General features: G+C 41.1%; 1 protein-coding gene and 3 non-coding genes across 6 annotated transcripts; all 4 read left to right on the top strand.

Annotated features, from left to right (window-relative positions):
* Positions 1 to 5,235: 5,235 nt before the first annotated feature.
* RPS12 (ribosomal protein S12) lies at positions 5,236 to 9,285 on the top strand. Of its 3 annotated transcripts, none has more exons than XM_009095229.4 (6): positions 5,236 to 5,347; positions 5,487 to 5,538; positions 5,957 to 6,073; positions 7,781 to 7,883; positions 8,354 to 8,455; positions 9,196 to 9,285. In XM_009095229.4, exons 2-6 carry the CDS (start codon positions 5,525 to 5,527, stop codon positions 9,256 to 9,258), a joined length of 399 nt encoding a protein of 132 aa, XP_009093477.1. In that variant the 5' UTR covers positions 5,236 to 5,347; positions 5,487 to 5,524; the 3' UTR covers positions 9,259 to 9,285. The 3 variants fall into 3 exon arrangements, with proteins under 3 accessions (XP_009093477.1, XP_050828173.1, XP_050828174.1); XM_050972216.1 differs by having other exon boundaries at positions 9,179 to 9,285; XM_050972217.1 differs by lacking the exon at positions 5,487 to 5,538 and having other exon boundaries at positions 5,324 to 5,347; positions 9,179 to 9,285.
* Positions 6,797 to 6,871, top strand: LOC115485021 (small nucleolar RNA SNORD101). Its single transcript, XR_003945766.1, has one exon. It is a non-coding gene; the product is annotated as a small nucleolar RNA SNORD101 (small nucleolar RNA).
* On the top strand, positions 8,201 to 8,287 carry LOC115485030 (small nucleolar RNA SNORD100). The gene has a single exon (XR_003945775.1). It is a non-coding gene; the product is annotated as a small nucleolar RNA SNORD100 (small nucleolar RNA).
* On the top strand, positions 8,735 to 8,869 carry LOC115485029 (small nucleolar RNA SNORA33). Its single transcript, XR_003945774.2, has one exon. It is a non-coding gene; the product is annotated as a small nucleolar RNA SNORA33 (small nucleolar RNA).
* Positions 9,286 to 18,890: the final 9,605 nt, after the last annotated feature.

Here is an 18,890-nt window from a genome sequence, read left to right as displayed (position 1 = left end):
ATAAATCCTTTCCACAGATATTGCCTCTTCAGCAATGAGAAAGCAGCTTAACCCCCACCCCCCCCCAAAAAAAAAAAGAAAAGAAAAAAGGAAGAGGACTCGCAAGTCATCAGGAGTTCACAAAAGCATAATAACAAAAACATTATATATTCAAAGTATGACACACAAGTAGAGTGAATAAGAGAAACTTATAGAGAAAGAATAAAATTGTGGCAAGAGAATAAAGCATTCATTTTTGTGGCTGGAGATGCAGTCAATTATCTTCAGGAGATGAAACAATTCTTACAACAACTACTTGCTCTTTTGAGTCTATACTCTTAACTCCACAGCTTCCAACTATTTTCAAACCCCAATTGTCCTTTCATTACTTTACATGAGTAACCCAAAAAAGCCTATAGAGTCAGAGTTCCACAAAGTCAGTGTGCACAGAAGGCTGAAGTGTGAGAAGTAGCAGTGATATATGATTCCAATAGTGAAACATGGCTATGAAGGTCCTTGCTTATGCACTGCTCATTATTGCCAAAAGAAACTTGTCAATAGATGTTTAATTCTTCACATATTTTCAGTAAGCTTTCATTATGGTTTAACATCAGCCAGCAACTCAGCCCCACACATCCTCTCATTCACTCCCTCCCAGTGGGATCAGGCAAAGAATCAGAAGAGCAAAAGTTAGAAAACCTGTGCATTGAGACAAAGACAGTTTAATTAGTGAAGGAAGAGCCATGCATGAAAGCAAAGCAAAACAAGGAAATTCTTCACCAATTCCCACAGGCAGGCAGGTATTCAGCAATCTCAAGGAAAGCAGGGCTCCATCACATGTAACCATTACTTGGGAAGACAAATACCATCACTCCAAATGTCCCCCACTTTCTTCTTCTTCCCCTAGCTCTGCATATGGTGAGCATGACATCGTTCAGTATGGGATATCCCTGTGTTAGTTGGGGTCAGCACTCCTGGCTGAATCCCCTCCCAGCTCCTTGTGCATCCCCAGCTTCCTCACTGTTGTAGTGAGCTGAGAAGCAGAAAAGGCCTTGGCTCTTTGCAAGCACTGCTCTGCAGAAACTAAAACATCCCAGCGTTATCAACACTGTTTACAGCACAAATTCAAAACACAGCCCGATACTAGCTACTGTGACAACAAGTAACACTACCCCAGCCAAAACCAGTAGAGCTACAAATAGTTGCTACCTTTGAACCAGGACTAGTTACCAGCCTCTTACAACAGTTTATCAAGTCTAATAAAAATAAATATATTTTCAAAGCATACAAGCCCTTCTTGCTTATGTCACATCTGCAACAACTTTAATGACATGTATTTTTTCTTTCAGATCTCAAATTGGATGTAGAATTCAAGGTTTAGAGCACTAGTTCTCTATAAATACTAGACATAGAGTCAAATTCATGGCTTATGTCCACAAGGTAAAAACATATGAAGGACAATTGCAGAAAGAGTAGCTTCCTTCATAGACTTCCAGGACATTGTGAAATGCTCAGCACACGTGGGAATATATATTCCTTATTATTGCTTTGTATAGTTGTAGAGATCTTAGAAAGACTTGCATTGCAATCAAGAAAATCCTTAGTGCATATTTATATCATATGAATTTTTTTTTTTTGTCAGCAGCTGCACAATGCTATTGGGAAATAGTTCAAAATTACTCTAATGTGACCACATCATAACCACATCCTTTCAGCATTTCATGCAAAATCATGTAGAAGGCAACAGAAACCAGCAAACTGTTTTGCTCAGTTATTGTGAATCAAGGCCTTAGTTAATTTCAAATTGGTATTGAAATATCATAGCTTGTCCTCTCTCTGAAACTCCAGAATGACCTCTCCTTAATTTCTCCAAGTACTTGAAACTTGACACAGACATCTCTTGCACGTGGGTGGCTGTTCTTTTCTACATCTGGAGGTACTTGGAAATACACATCTCTCCCTTGGGGCTGGTGAGCAGAACTTCTGTGGATATTGAACAAGAAGGCTTCCAGGTTGATTTTCCACAGGACTGAGAAATAATCTCTGTTTTGCAAGGAAAATGAGATTATTCTATCCAATGACATTTATTTATTGCACATGCACATGCAAATGATTTGTATTTCTAGAGACAGATGTGAGATAAAAGTAAGTTTTTGCAAGGATTGTTTGGAACTGAAATTCACAACTTATTGTTCAGAGTTTAGCAGTGTCATGGACCTCTCTTGGAAGTCTACAATACCTGATACTTTAATCTGCTTATATGGCTGCCTCACCACACTGTGCCACGTCTAAACTGCTCATTACTCAGTTGCTGAGTTCACAATATGGCACTTAAACTATCCCTGTAGTCTGACATTTTGAAGAAGACATGGGTTGTGGTTGCCAGGGGAATACAAGGGGAAGATAAATGTTACCAGAGCAAGAGACAAGGAGAGATAATGGGGAAAAGGAGCAGGAAGAGGATGGCTGAGACAAGAGTGAAACATTATAGTCTCAGTTCTTCTGAAAAAGTCCCCAAGTTCAGTTCCCATTTTGATCAGAGTGGAAAAAGAAAGGAAGGCTGCCAGCCTGGAAAGGGAGACAGTCACGGAGAGTCAAGGAACTGAATGGCAAGCACAAAGGGTAGTAGCTATAACCAAAGGGTTTTTAAATGTATGCAGCAATATGGTGAGTCCAAATGGATCACTCAGAACAGCAGGCTGGAGAGAATCAAAATTCTTGAATGCCTTGTGACAGCAGCTCATCTTCCTCTCCCCAAATCCAAGTTTATAGGTACAATGTTATCCTGTTTGTAATATAACCAAATTTTGAGAGGACCAAGTTCCTCTGCTGGGGCTTGCTGCACAGTGAAGCTGCAGGTCAGCATCTGCACTGACACCACCTCAGCCCTTCAGAACCCTGCATCCGGCAGTTCCTCATTTTCTAGCTCTCACTTTACACCACTCACCCAGCCTCAAGTGCACTGGAAGTACTTTTAGCACAGGACTGCAATCCTTGGTTTAAACGTGTTATTCCTCATGGCTGTGTGCCAGCATTTGAACTGCAGGGTACTCAATGAACATAAGTCCAAGGGAAAATGCAGAGCTTAAGAAACTAGCTACTGCTTCTAGAAATGTGGACAGAAAGGTGGTACAGGTGGAGTAGTACCAACAACCTGCAGAACACCCACATGAATGCTGAGCTCACACTGTGCAATGAAGAGACCTTCCAACAGGATCACATGCTTTATTAGTTATTAAACAAAAATAACAGACTCCTACTAGGCTATACCAACATTTCCACACAGAGTTCAGTGCCAATGAAAACCTCCTCTCTACAAATACCTAACTTTTATCTCAGCACAGTTTTCTTGCAACTGTTCTAGGAAAACTGCTTTTTAGTGTTCAGCTGCGAGAATATTAGACTATACTTGGACTGTTATCATTTTTGCTGTAATACAAAGCTTTCAGATGTGCATACTTCCATCTCCTGGGCTGAACGTATATAGCTCTTCCTGGAGATACTGATGTGTTGTAGGCTGCATACAGACTTCTTATCCTTTGAAGACCTTTAGGGGAGGTAATGGTATATTGTTACACTCAGTACAAAAACTACTCTGTAGATTAGGTACCTTTGATGCTTTTCAAGGGCACAAGAAGATTAAGTGATGGATGGATATAGGGAAAAATATTCTCCCCTGAAGAGATGGGAAAAAAGTGGGCAGTATTATTTGTATGTGATTGCATGTTTTCTGAGCAGTGCAAGGAAATTACATGTTCCTACTTCTTGTGGAAGAAGGAGGGAGGAAGTCAGGACCACATGTCTCACAGGAGCTGCTAAATTAGAATATCTATGTTGGGACTGCAGTGGTTGCAACACACGGGGGTATTGCAACAGGAGTTGCAGTTCAGAATTTCAAGCAATATATGGCAGCATTGAAGGTGCCAAATGCATCTCAGAGGCTGCCGTGTTAGCAGTGGGCAGGGGTGTTCCTACCCACTTTGTCCTTGGTAGCTCAGCTTGCAGGGAGAAGACAGCCCCCATATTGTGCTTCTCTCCATGACTTGCTCAGAGGCTGGCTTCTGCCCTTTCTACATCTCTGTAGTGTAAATGTAGGTGACTGCCTCAGAGTTGACATGGGCTGTGTCTCACAGCTGGAGCCTAGAAGTGCTGCAGCCCCCAGCCAGGCCTTCCCCCAGGCAGGCTCTGAAAAGCTGTGCAGGCTGAGCTGGGCAGCTCCAAGACATCTGAGCAGGTTCTGCTTGTCCTCTCTGTCTTCCTCTGCCCTGACCAGCTCCAATGAGGCGCTTTGTGCACAGTGTCTCTTCCCTAGCTGTATTTAGCCTACATCCTGCTGCTTGGCAACACCAGGAAGACCAAGGAAGAGAACATATTGTGGAAAACGTGGCTGACAACACTGGTGACAAATGTGTTTGATTGCACTAGCCACAAGCCGTGTCTATCAATATTTGTTACCTATTTCTCTTATATTTTATCACATGTAGAATACCCAACAGTCAAGTCATCCATCTGAAGCAGAACACATTGCAGTGCGGTGGCTGTGCCGCACTCGCCATCGCTGAACCACCTGTGCACATGTGACAGGAACAGGGGTGAGCAGTCGCACTTATGAGGCTTCCAATCTACAGCTCAGTGTTGTGACCTGCTGGCAGAGAGGGGAATTAGGGTGTTTTCTCCATGTTGCCCATTTCTTGGCTGCCAGTGACAGAGGGATCGTGCCAGTGATGCCAGATCGTTTCGGCAGCACCGGGTGCACGTCCTGCCCGAGTGAAGCAGCCCAGGTGACCCTTGGCTGGTGATCCAGCCCGAGGTGACTCCTGCCCACTGGCACAGCTGGTGTTCCCCCCAGAGGCTGCTCCTCCAAATCAAATGGATACTTCAAGGACTTAAAAGTTGTTTTTCCATTGAAGAGCAATGCTCCTTCTTATGGAACCTCTTGGGTTATAGTTTTCCTTCGGAGACTTAATTTGCACCATTCTTTCCCTGGAAAACAGCAAACCGAGTTTCTTGTGAGGCTTTATTTAATCCTCATTGAGGAAGGGCCTCTGCTGTGACTGCTGGGTTCAGCCATTGGTAACAGCAGAGGTATCTCCCACAGAGTGTTTGTTTGACAAAGCCAATTTGCAGTTGTTGCTTACAGCTACTCAGTTTCCCACTTTAATTTCTGTTTAAAACCACTTCCCGGCTCTTGGTTTCAAAGCCGCACAAATCATCCTCTGCCGCGGACAGGAGGCGGGCAAGCCGAATATCAGGCACCGCGGCGGGCAGCCCCGGCGCGCGCGCACACAGGCCGGGGTCCTGTGGCGCTATAAGAGCGCGCGGCGGTGGCTACGCCTCCTCTCTGTGCAGCGGCGCGCGGCGGTGCCGGGTGAGTGTCCGCGATGGCTCCGGGGCCCGGTCGGGCGGGATCCCCCCGGCCCTCGGGGCATCGCGGCGGGAGCGGGCCGGGCGGGGGCCCCGGGGCGGCCGGCGCCGCTCACCGGGGCGGCCTGTGTCTGTATTTGCAGTAGGAACCCAGGCGGGGACCGCACCCACCGAGAGCGCCATGGCCGAGGAAGGGTGAGCAGGGCCGGGGCCGTCGAGGGCGGCGGGCGGAGGGGCCGGGTCGCTCCGTTGCGCGTCAGGCTCGGGAGCTCTGGCTGTGCCGTGTGTGCAGACCCCGGCGCGGTGCTGCTGCGTGCTTCCTGCAGGCCGGGAGATGGGCGCGGGGTCCCCCTGGCAGGGCCGCTGTGCGCATGGCGTCCTCTCCTCCCCAAAGGAACGTGGAGGCAGCATGGCCCGGCGGCTCACCAGGAGGATTTAATGCCTTAGCTTCTTTCGAGTTCATCCTTCGTCTGTTTTTCCTTTGGCATAGTGCTTTAACTTGCTTTTTTTTCTGTACTTTTTTAATGGCCTGATGCTTGCAGGTGGACGGGAAGCTTTTGCATTTAGTTAAAAGTTGTTGACACGATCAGAACATTGTGTGTCTTCTCTTTAGCATTACTGCTGGAGGTGTAATGGATGTTAACACCGCTCTGCAAGAAGTGCTGAAGACCGCACTTATCCACGATGGCCTTGCTCGCGGTATCCGTGAAGCAGCCAAAGCCTTGGACAAGTAAGTGTGGTGTGACCAGTTTCTCTGCTGTGAATAGTAAAACTGGGTGAGACCTTGTGATAAGGTGTGCTGAACACCTGCAGTCGCCATTTTATTCAGGTGTTCAGTTTAAAACTTATGCAAGATTGTAGCTGTCTTCCAGTAATTTTTGTCTTTTGTAACTCCTGGTTTGGGGACTTGAAATGGAATCTTAAAATATAGAAGCTAAACTCAAATATTGACAAAAAGCAGAATCTGGTGGTTTAATTTCTGTCATTTTGTGGCCCCAGTGCCACTGAGTGATCATGTGGGCATATGGGTTATGTGAAGAAAATTTAATAATGCTTGCTGTATGTGGCTATGAAACTCTAGGTTTCAAGAACCTTATATTTTAGGAAGTAATAAAGTATTTTCAAAACTTTTAATGATTTTGATGGGGTTAATATGTATTTCAGACTTTTCCTACAAGAGTTCATTTCGTTTTTATGAAAAAAATTCATCGATTTCTTACACTTTTTTTGCTGTCTCTTTTTTTTTTGCCTATTGACACAATAAGTACATTGTCAAGGTGCAATATCAAATTAATATTGAACTTATGTGCCAGTCATTGGGGAATCAGTTATGGTCTTTTCTAGGGCAAAGTATATCTGTATGTACAGGTATACATACACACCTGTGTGTGTGTTTATATGCTAATCCATACATTCCTTGCAAAATAAATCTGCTTAAATGTAAAGCTACAGTGTTTGGGTGATGACTTCTCAGTTAGTCGGATACCCCTTCACTCGTCCTGTGAGTGATAACTACTGTCTGACAAACCTGTATGCAGAAACCTCTGGGACAAGGCACTAAGCAGGGGCAGAGAACTACAGCTTAGGTGACTGACAGTTGCTTTGTGTGAGTTCTTCTGAGTTCAGCTCCTGCTTTAAAATCTGTGTGCTCAGATGATGTGTATGAGGTTTCTACACGTTTGTGTGTGATGGTTCTTGCTTGGAAACGTTTATGGCGTTCTGGTGATGCTCCTGATAAAGAAGGTCTTTTTAGGGAAAACTGACTTTGTTTGCAGAGGTCACATTTCATTAGGTTAAGCATAGAAGACCTACTCAGCTCTCTCTGTTGTCAGGTATCCCTTTGGTATCTTAACATTGTACCACAGTATACAAAGATCCTAATTAGAATTGGGGCCTTGTCATTACAGCTTCTCTGAACGTAAGTAGAAAAGATTGTTCTGAAGAACTTAAAACACCTTGACATGAAAATGCAAGCTTTTAGTAACTAAAATTCTAATGTTAAATTACTGTAATATGGTGGTAAAAAAGAAGTGACTTGTAACTTGGTTGCTTTGTAACTGTGGCAGTTCTGTAGGGAGTGTGGTACTTACCCAGTCATCAGACCTTTGTCCAATGGCTGAGAATTTATTTAGTGATATTTTTAGAAGCTTTCAAAACAGGAATAGACTCTGAGGATAAAGCTAACAATGTATGAATAGCCTGTAATGTATATATAAATAACATTAAAAGTGACTAATCACATCAAGAGTATATCTAGTGTTTCAAAAGCTTATGGTGTCTCATAAACAAAAGTTAAAACTTAAAAAGTGGTTCTCTAGAAATGCATGTGCTGAATGTAATTATTTTTGGTTTTGATTATCAAGAAATTTTAATTAGTGCCTGAAGTAACATCTGTCAGTTTTTTTTTGTTGTTTTTTTTGGTTTTTTTTTTTTTTAGACGCCAAGCCCATCTCTGTGTTCTGGCTTCAAATTGTGATGAACCCACATATGTAAAATTAGTTGAAGCACTCTGTGCAGAACACCAGATCAACTTAATAAAGGTGAGTGAACTTTTAAAACAAAAGTTTGGAACAGTTGTGTTGCTTGTTTCAGCATGTAGAGAGCTGAATCTTTAGAACACTACTGTAATTCTGTGTATGACTTACCTAAGCAGAACTTCCCTTAGCAGCATATTGTTCTGGTTCTATGTGATTGCCATTTTTTCACAATACAAAACCTACGGGTGTAAATGGCAAGGGATGTGGATTGGATATTTTGCACAGTTAAAGTGAATTCTGGTGTCCTGGACAATAAGAAATAAGATTTTTGCTGGGAGGGAGGACGGGAGAAACATTGCTGTGACTCCAGGGAGGCTCAAGCTGTACGATGATGATACTTTGGCTCCCTCTGCTGATGCCTGTGAGGAAAGCAGCCATCCGTTACCCAATGCTTCTGACAGTACAGCAGCTTCCGGGCTGAGCCAGCTCTACTAGAAATGGCAAGTTCTGATGTGATGTGGTGCTCTGCACAGGTTGATGACAACAAGAAGCTGGGCGAATGGGTGGGTCTCTGCAAGATCGACAGAGAAGGAAAACCTCGCAAAGTGGTGGGCTGCAGTTGTGTGGTTGTCAAAGTAAGATTGCTAAATATGTTTTATTTTTTTACTTCTGAAAATAAGTAGTAAACCAAAGGTTGCTTTAGATAAGGAACTGTTAAATACAGCTCCTAAATTTTTTTGTTGATAGTGATGATCAAAAGCTGCTTTCCTGTATCATAGTCCCTGTCATGTTCATTTACTCATGTACATTTTGTGAGGTAATAGTTGTGTCCTCGAAGTATCTATGCCTATCTGTCAGTAATCATTAAAAGGAAGGGCCTACCTAGAAGATAGGAAGCTTTGCTTTACGCAGAAAAGCCAGTTCAGTGTGTCCGCTCAACTTGAAAATGTTTTGCGGAGCTTACTTCACTATAACACTGGCAAAGTAAAGCCGCAGTACGAGCCTTAAAGACTTTGTGGTCTCTGAGGTCCCAAGAGATGGCTACATCTTCACAATGAAGACTGGTGCCTTCTGCATGCATTTTCATAGTCATGCTACTTTTTCACATGCTTTTCTTGAGTTTCCTTAAACAAAAAAGATTTTGTTTGCATTCCTGTCAATGGGTGTTACATTTGAATGAAATAGGACTGGACTTTATTAGAATAGTCTTATTAAAGAATAGGGGAAAAACTGGCAAATTGCTTGAGCTTACTTGTGTGAAATTTAAAAAATTCTTGTGAAAAAGTGTTAGAATCTCATTTGTCCTTATGAAACAGTTTGTTCAATTTAGGATGGGTCTGTGTTTATGTTGATAATAGATTATTTTGTGTTACAGGACTATGGCAAGGAATCTCAGGCCAAAGATGTCATTGAAGAGTACTTCAAGTGCAAGAAATGAATGACAAATAAATTTTGAACCAGTCTAGTGTATGTGTGATTAATGATTTTGTCTATGGAACAGTTCTTTTGAGTTGCAAAGGATAGCATCAGAACATACAAAAAACTTGGCAAATGTTGGTCTAGTTTATTAGTATTTTAACTGTGCCAGTTTACTAAAGAGATCATGGGGATCCCTGCCGCCATTCCTGGTTTAGGGTAATTCTGTTTTCTGTTCCTACCCCAGAAGTTACCAGCTAGGACATAGCAGAGATTCAGGTTGCAATAATGCAGACAGTTAAATACTACCCTTGCTTGGTATTGCTTTTGTCTGCATTTTTAGGATTCTGATTGAAAGTATTGCTCCTTCTGTGCTAAAAATTTGGGTCCTTCTGCCAAAACAAATGAGAAGAACAGCCTTAACTGTTTCCCAGTTCTTCAGAGATGTTGCAGGATTTCTATAAATGCTTTCTTAATTCATCCAGGGAAGTTAATGGACACAATATGTGTTTTACTTGTTCCTCTGCCTCAAATTGTGGGTGATAGCATCTTCTAACTAGTATTGTCATGCCACTTGTAGATTTGATTCTGTAGTTCTTAGTAGGATAGCCAAGTAGTTAAATTCTCACTTGCTCAGATTAGGCAGTGTTAAACTCCTAACTTGCCCAGTGTTTTGGTTTCTGTAGTTGCTCATAATTGATGTTCAGAACTTTAGTCTTTGTCTGTTTTTTGTACGCAAGGGATTCATACTGGTGTGATCGTTACCCTCCTGCAAGTTGTTCCATCTGTCTTAAATTTTCTGCCAAGTAGCTCTTAAATGGAGTGAGTCATAAGGAATTGCTGATTATGCTAATGTGTAAGATACGAATGTGAATATTTCGGACTGAGCACCTGTAGCTGAGGAGATGAGGAATGTTTCTCTGTTTTCAGGGTCTTCAGCTTGAATTTTTACCATGGTTTGTAACCCCTCTTGATACCCCTGGTCATAAGTGTGAGAGTGAAGGCAGGTTTCTTCAGCTGGGCTCAGATGCACTTTTCTGACAGCTCTTCTTCAGGCTCTTCAAGGGTCTCTTTTAGTTTTGGCCCTGTCTACTACTTTGTAGTAGGTAGATCTGGGTGACTTGGGTTGTTAAAAAGGTTTCTCTATAGTAACATTTTCAGGTGTACTCAATATTAAGTCACCTGCTCAAATATGTGAGATCTGTATCCTTTTGCTAAACTAATGCATGTTCTCAGAAAACAGACCTTAAGGTACTTAAGTTTGTTAAAAAGAGGATGGCAAATCTTGTGAAGGATCTGAAACCAGTTAGGAACCAGGTTATTTAGCCTGGAGGAGGTGAGGCTTAGTGGTGGGCTTGGCAGTGTTTGGTTTGTAGTTAAGACTCCATGATTATTTCCAGCATAACTTATTCCATGATTCAGTTAATATGTGTTAAGCCTGCCACCAAGTTGAAAGGAGTCCAGCTCACACAATCTGGGTTTACAAAATACTCATTTAATGTTTTAACTTTGTGTGGGAAAAATAACATCAAAATGGGTTTTTTTGTGATTCATTTATATCAGTGTAATTGCAACATTAGCAGTAGCTGGATTGTTGCATTTCCTCTTAATTACTGTTAAGAGATTCAGGTAAGGGGAGCTGTAGTTTACAAGCAAGTTAGGCAGTGTTTTGCTGCAGTGGAATGGCACCTCAGTAAACATTCAGGAATGTTATATTTTTTATGTGTTCCATACCATTTTACATAGTCATGAATGTTAATATTAGGGAATGGCATCTTTTCATTCCAAGTTCTTTTCATTGGAATAGAATCAACACTTCCCACGTGTTTTTTGAAAGAAGGATTTAGGTTGAAATCTTAAGTTTTCTTATCAAAATGCTTAGGTTTCAATTAGGACTTTTCCAGGAAATGAAATGTTACAAGTGACTTGGAGCTTATGCAGAGTAAGCATTGGGAAACTGATTAAATTTGCTTCATGCTTTTTACTTAAAATTATCCCTAGGGTTTGCTTTATTTTCAAAAATTTCCTGAGATCCAAATATTCCACCCAAGGCTTAAAGATTTATTTTTCTAAATTGGCTGAGGCAAAGTACTCCTTCATAGTGCATCACTTAGTAAATGCTTCTCTGAGGCCTCTGCTTTGTAGACTAGAGAGCCAATATCTTCATGCTTTCTTGATAAAGGGTGTATTTTGTTTAACTGTAGAGGATATACTGATTTTTATATGTCCTGCAGGATTTCAGATAAGATTTTGGAGGAGTAGGCTTTGGGATCCTACTTGAGGTTGCAGCCTCCCTGCACAAAGGGGTACATTACTAGTCTCCAGAATAGGTGTGGTTGAACAGCACTAAACATGGGAATGGAAAATAAAGACTTCAGAGTTCGGGTTCCCTGACTTTTCCTCTGTCATATTTAATGTCACTTTTATGTTTTCCTTTTGAAACTGGAATAACACAGAATGGTTTGCTCAGTGATGTATGATTTGTGGCTTTTTGTTGGCAAAATCCTCAGAATTATTTTTTGTGCTCTGAACTGAAATAGTGGGATTGGGTGGTTTTGTATGGAAGGGTAGGTGTTTACAGGCCTAAAATATGTTTCACCATGAAGTATAAAGCTAATGAAGTCCTTTGAAGAAATTCTGGGAAGTTATTTTGAAGGTGTCAAGAACAGATTCCCAGAGAGCATTGGAGAACATCCTATATGATAAAAGTCTTGAAACCAGTTAAGCTAATTTTCTTTTAGAACCACCTGTGTGTAATCTGGACCACTACTGTTTTCTGTAGGTCACAAAAGCTCGAGTATCTGTGCAGCAGCAGCAGCTCCACATTTGCACAGTTCCTGCTTTGATGGAGTCATGGACCTGACTGCAGCTCCTGTAGGAGAATGGGTTACACCTGACCTCCCCTGTTTCCCATGACAGTGCATATTTCACTGTTGCAGTCCCTTGGAGTCTGGGATAGTGGCACAGCTACTCCACTAAAATGTTGGTTGGTTAGGTAATAATTCCCAGGGTGCTGCCCCACTGGATGCAGCCCAGGGCTTCTTTGCCCCAGTTCTGTTATCTCTAGTCCTTCTGATTGTATAACAGAACATTCTTGTAGTTGGTTCTCTTCATGGAATAAGATTAAATATTTTAGGAACGTGTTTACGGGAGGTTAGCTTATTGTTCCTAAATGTGGAGAAGAGGACAGGAAAATTATTAAGAGCTACAGCCATGAATTAGCAATCTACAAAGCTACAAATATATGAAAAATATAAAAAGCTAAGTGCCTGATCATGTACCTGATCTACTCTAAATTATGATACAATCTTACAGAAGTAAATCACTATACAAATATCTGAACTTTCAGCTGTTTGTTATCATGCTTCCTCCTTTTTTTCTGAAAATGTCCATGTCATATTATACGAACTAATGGAAACTAATCTGAAAATCACTTTGTCTTAAGGAGCTTTTCCCTTCCTCTCCAATTCAAAGTTAGGAGGGATTTTTTTAATAGTTTGTAAGTAAAAGTATTTAAAATATTTTCACTGAGACCTCTGAGCAACACAATATTACATGAAATGAGGATACTTAAAGTAACAAGTATGCTTTTCAAAAAATTTAATTTAAAAAAAATTACAATCCAAACACAATATGGATTGTACCTGATGAGTTTGTTTAAAAAATTCTTTTATGATACCTAATATTTTCTACTGCTGAAAGATTAGGAGGCACAAAACAGACTAATATAAAAATATATCTACAAGGCAGTAAATGTTTAGGTACAAATCAACCTAGCTTGTCCTCTAGCTCAGTCAGTGTCAGGAATCTCTTCATCTTTGCTGTAGTCTGACTAAGGCTTAAGGTAAGGTAAGTTTTGAAGCAGAACAATAGAGTTAGTATGTTGATGTTCTAAAATACTCTAATGTGTAAGCAGACAGAACCTATTTTCCAAAAGTGATGAAAAAGGTATTTATGTCAGTTCTTGGCATGCCAGGTTCCTGCCCTGTAAAATTTACGATCAAGTTTTGAAACTTCAAAAAAAATGTATTTTATGTGGATGTGCAGAAAAATGTTTATTAAATTACCTGTTTCCAAATTTGAAAATAAAAAAAATCCTACTTCCAGTATGCTTTATTTTTCCTTCTCACCTGAGAGGTTCTAAGACATTTTCTGCAGTGAAAGCAGTCAAATCCCTGTTAAAATAACTGGGATTGTGTTTTGAGGGCAGAAAAAAATCCATGACCCCTAAGTAACCTTTTGTATTGATTGTATTGTTAGCAGCCAGTGTGTTGGATAACATAATACAGATGCTTAGGACAGGTTTAGGAAAGCAAATGGGGGAAAAAAACAAAAGATTTCTGGTTTTAAGACTATGTGTTTAAGAAATTGAGGTCATGTTTTGTAGAACACCTCCACAAAAAAAAATGAAACACCCTTAGAGATCCATATATATAAAAGTGTTCATATGTCAATAGAGCTATGGTATATACCCCTTTTCATCCATTTATTTGAATGGACAAAATTCAAGTGGGACCCTTCATCTTTGCTGTTTTCAGAGCAGCAAAATGAATGTTCATCAGCACATGTACAAGAAGTACCTTTACAAGCATGGAACTTAGCAAGCTACTGAACTTGAAAAAATGATGTAAATTCAAATCCTGTTTCTGCCCAGGCTGACTTCCATCCCTCCAAATAAAAATCTCAGCTGGTTCTGACTCTTCGCTCATGGTCATCTACTATTTGTTTTCAGCACAACAGCTTATACAGTTTCTTTTAAAACCAGTGTGTCTTGAGCCTTTTTTGATCATTGTGAACAGCATCATCATTCTATCTGACTCTCAAGACTGTATTCATGCCCTTTTCAGATGAAAGTTATTGGAAATATATGTGCCTCTTTGGACATGTAGTTTTAGTGATTTTTCTTATATTGAGAAGAGGCAGACTAGTCAACATGGTTAGTAGCAGGTGGAGTCCATGAGCCTCGAGGTGACCCTCTCTCTGTCACCCTTGATTTCTTGCCAATAAAAATCCATAAAATGAGAGGCAAAGTATAGGGAGAACAGCTGTCAAGGGTCAGAGGAGTGGAAGAGCAAAGATGCATGCATGCAGACACATGGGTGTGCCATTTTAAAGATAGATTAAAGGCTCAAGATAAAATTAGGTGGGAAAGAAAGGCTGTGTGTGCCATCCTGTTAAAGTCTTTTGTCATGTATGTGTTATTTAAATATTTTTCTACAGTTGCATCAGGAAATTTGAAGGCAAAGCAGCAGACCCTAAGAATGATCCAAGGTTCTACTGGGATGAAATCTGCAGTATATAAAAATAAACCAAACAACAAGACCAAAATGCCACCAAAAAAACCAAACCCCCCTGCTCAAAACCAGCCCCAACAAACCCAAATGAAGACTGGTTTTTATGGTTAAAAATGGTGGTGAATATTTGTGCCACTGAACTCCTGCGTGGGGGTTGGTGAGCCATTTGGAAATGTTCACTGATAGTGTGTTTTCATTCCTTGGATGCACTAACTTGCTAGTGCTTTGTTCTTTAGGAATGAACGATGCTCACACGTATGGACATTTTCTGGTTTTCACTTCTTTCTATGTTTTAAGCATAGAAAGAGAGCAAGCGTGCTTTATTCTGAAAAACAGAGTTTAGAGGAGTCTCAGACTGGGAGGTCTGCGTGGACGGGTGCTTGTAGCTTATGAGTTATAATTTCCCAAATCCCAAAGTGTAGAACGGGGAAGCTGGCCCGTCTGGGATCCCAAACCCCGTTCTGCTAGTCCTGGGTGCCCGTGCCGGGGCTGGCTGGCGTGCGGGGGTCGGGCACATGGCCGGGGCCCGGCGGCGCTTCCCGGGCCGGGCAGGAGGTGGCAGCCGAGCCCCGGGCGGGAGCTCCGCCGGCGGGAGCAGGTGCCGGCCGCGCTCATACCGGCGGGCTGGCCGCGCAGGAAGCGAACGTGCAATGTGAATCTTTAATGCCTTTGAATGCTGCCGGCTTCTATGCCTACTTTTCAGCGTTGCAGCCTTATAAAACCCCAGCACGTCAGGTGTTGGGGCTTTTACGGTGTGTAGAAATGTGTTTGCTAAAACCAAGGACTTTGTTGTACGGCTGCGACACCTTTAATCCGTTTTTGTGGGAGCTGTACCACACAGGGCAAGCACTCTAGTCTGCTTTCCTTCAGAGATACTTGATGAACAAGCTAACAGGTTTGGGGCATGTGGGCGAGGATCCAGTTGTTTGGAAGTTCACTTCATATGTTGTAAGTAGCGCCATCCATCAGACCAAAGAACACCATTGTCAAACACATAAAGGAGCAGCACAGACTTGAGATAAGAGCCAAGATAGGTGAAGACTTTTTTTTCTTTTCCTTCCCTGACTCAAGTGTCTGATGTATTACAGTGTTCAAAGCGTTTCAGTATGCTTATATTGTATTCACACATATGCAATGTATTTGAAACATTCCTACCAAGGAGATTGTGGTAAAAACTGTAATGTGCAGCTTGCTGGGTTTCATTGTAAAGTAATATAATATCCACATGTGCGAAGGCCAATGCAATATTTTATTTTTTGCTTACCCCAGGGAATATGATATTAAATTTATCAGCTGAAGTATTTGAATGAGAACTCATAAATATTTTCTGAGGTGCATCAGTGGCACACATAGGGAGGGAGAAGACATGCAGCACTGGGTGAAGAGGAAGTTGTTCATACTTTCCATCCTCCACTATCACATAACAGCTATGCCTTGCCCTTCAGATGGGATACTGGTAAGGTTTCTTGGTGACTGAAAACAAGTCTTAAATTGTGGAGAATTTGCCAGTCTGTGATTTTTTTTTCTTGTAATTATTAACTCTGTTGTACATGGAGTGCAGATGTTGTTCACATTGGATACAGAGCCTGGGGAGAGAGGAGAAGGCTCCCCAAAAGACTGGTACTGTTCTGAAAACATTTCAAATGATAAAGAGGCCTGCCTGCTTTACCTGATGTGCTGTGACTGTAGGCATCCCAGATGGACAAGCTGCTACCAAATCTAGGAAGAGTTTGCAACTGCCCTTGTGTAGCTGTAAATCTTTCAGGGCTTAAGCAAGCATCTCTGCATGGCATAATCCTGTCTGGCTGTGTGATCTAACCTCTTGTTTGGAGTTAATTTAAGCATCTCCAAAACAATTCTGTGGTGCTTTAGAACAGTCCAAGCCATGCTGAATTCTCTGTTGGCATTGTCTAAGTGTGTACCTGCAGCTAAATTTGTCCATGTCAGGAATGGTACTGAGAACAAGACCAAAGAGTACATTTTGCCAATGTAGAAAATATTTGTGCCTCCACACCTTGAGTATCACCTGCAATTAATCTCTGCATCTCAAGAAGGGCATATTTTTTTATCAAAAAAAAAAAAAAAAAAAAAGAAAAAAAAAGAAAAGAAAAAAAGGAAAAGGGCATCTAAATTTGCGGCAAAAAAAAGTAAAAGAAGGCTTATGGTTTCACTTCAGTTTGGAGAGAAAGCTGAAGAGGGAAGCTGATTTATAGCATCAAGAAAGCAGTGCAGAAGATGAGTGCTAAATTTGTTTACCAAATCCTACAGTACTGGATCAGGGAACATGTATTGAAACTGATCAGATGTAATTTAAAACAGGTTTTTAAAAGTGCTGTTCTTCAAAGCCTGTAATAAACTTCTAAATCTGGCTGCTGCAAGAAAGTGTGAAGTCAGAACACATCAGGAGTTTCAAAACAGATTAGACAAATTAATGGATAAAAGGTGCAAACCAGATCCTATTGGGAAGGCAGTGATATTCCCTCTAACACCTGAAATCTAACAGCAGGATGCAGAAGGAGCATGAGGATTAGATTTCAGATAGTGGCTTTTTTCATGTGCTCTTCTTAAGCCACCTCTGCAACAGCCACTGTGGGAGACAGAGGCCTGGGTGATGGACATTGGTCTCACCACATGGGGCATTTCTGATAAAAAAAGATCAGATGGGCATGCCCTTGGAGTGCTAAAAGAGCTCAGATTGCTGCCTAAAGCCTCTTTTTTCAAAGCCACAGACTTAAAAAGGTACAAAAGAAATCAGTACTTCCAGAGAAAGCAAGTCAAGAGGAGGTAGCTGCTACAATCCTTTTGGAAGTCAGGAAACAAGACTTTTAGGGATCTGTTTGATTAGCAGACAGCTTAAAGGTGAAGTCTAGCAGACTGAGGGTGGCTCAGAAGTGAAAGTAAAAAATCTTTTTTTGGTAACATCTAAGTTGAAAAGATGAGAACCATTAATATGCCTATCCAGTTATCTTTCTATCTTTACTTGTGGGAAATGGTATTAGAATGTTCTTGAGCTTCTTTCTTTCTGAGCTTGCTCTGGTTTTGCAGTGGATGCACCTTCTGTGACAATGTCATCCTGAGAACTTCATCGCTCTTGGATCTTCTTATCTTCTACTGGCTGAAGCTGGCATGTGATCTCTATTGCCCTCCAAGTATGTCACCTTTGTGCACCAGGATGGGCTATTTCCAAAAGGAGTTGAAAGTTGTATTTGTCCAGCCCAAAATGTTTTTAGTCACCCAGCTCTGCTCTTATTAGATACATTGTCTCTCCATAATATTTAATCTATTAGAAAAGATGAGCTGGCATTTTTATTTGGTATAATAGCAAGGAAGATCTTGGCACTTCAGAAGGCATTTCTCCCTTTGATCTAAAATAGCCTGTGTGCACTGACTTCTCTGGCACACTGCAATGTTCACCAGTTCTCTTAAGTTTTCCTGAGAGGAACAGAATTGTGAAGGTGGTGAAAGGGTGAACGGGGCAAGAATTTATTTGGTTTTTTTCTTTCAGCTGTTGTTGGCCTGACATCTGAGGAATGAAGCTAAATTTGTAAGGACCATATTTTTAAATATTTGCCAGTTGTTCCAGATAATAAAATAGGGATTTTTGTCCAGAGGAGAAGAAATGAAAATAAATAAACATGGGTCTTTTTCACCTAATTTATGACCTGCAAATAAGATTCCTCCGCAACCTGCATGATTAAATCTCTCCAGTCAAAAGGGACCATTTTGATTACGTCTTCTATCAATAAAAAGTCATGAAAACTTTCTTTTTTTAATATGAGAAAAGAAATCCAACAATATCAGGTGGCTGTGGTTTAGATTGTTTTGCCATTTCTACCAGGAATTTGACCCTGTTACAGGCAATATATAAATTATAGTTCCTCACCTTTAACATCGCTGTCAAATCTAGTTTAATGGACATCGCCTTTACTCATACCAATTTTACCCATGGTAGAGATGGAAAGTTTTTTGGAATAGGTGTGATATTACTTGTTCTTATGGATGCTGGTTATGGCACAGCTTTGGTTTTTGACCTTGTAGATGTGTCAAGAGGGATTAGAAAGTTTTGTTTAAAATATTGCATTTGATTAACATTTTTGAAGCCCAGTCTTCTTTTACAAATACTTTGTGGCATAAGTGCTTTTGGAGGACAGTTGATTCCCAAAGAAAAAGGTGCAGCAGTTCTGTGTTAAGATCACTGTTCAGACTTATTATGCCAGCCTCAGAAATATGTTTTCACTAACCTAAGTGTGTGATAAGCTGAAGGAGAAGGTGCACAGCTTAGGCATTTGGCAGCGCTTCCACTGGAGCTGCTGTACAGGGATAGTGATGGAGGATCATGAAGTGAGGTGTTCTTTCAAGT

Source organism: Serinus canaria, chromosome 3 (genome assembly GCF_022539315.1).
Source record: "Serinus canaria isolate serCan28SL12 chromosome 3, serCan2020, whole genome shotgun sequence".
Classification (NCBI taxonomy): Eukaryota; Metazoa; Chordata; class Aves; order Passeriformes; family Fringillidae; genus Serinus; species Serinus canaria.
This window is presented reverse-complemented; position numbering and strand designations above follow the sequence as displayed.

Excerpts from the sequence above, each read along its gene's own strand:
- RPS12 (XM_050972216.1), top strand. Across the intron at positions 6,074-7,780 it reads GCAGCCAAAGCCTTGGACAA|ACGCCAAGCCCATCTCTGTG; the intron begins GTAAGTGTGGTG and ends TTTTTTTTTTAG. Across the intron at positions 7,884-8,353 it reads ACCAGATCAACTTAATAAAG|GTTGATGACAACAAGAAGCT; the intron begins GTGAGTGAACTT and ends TGCTCTGCACAG.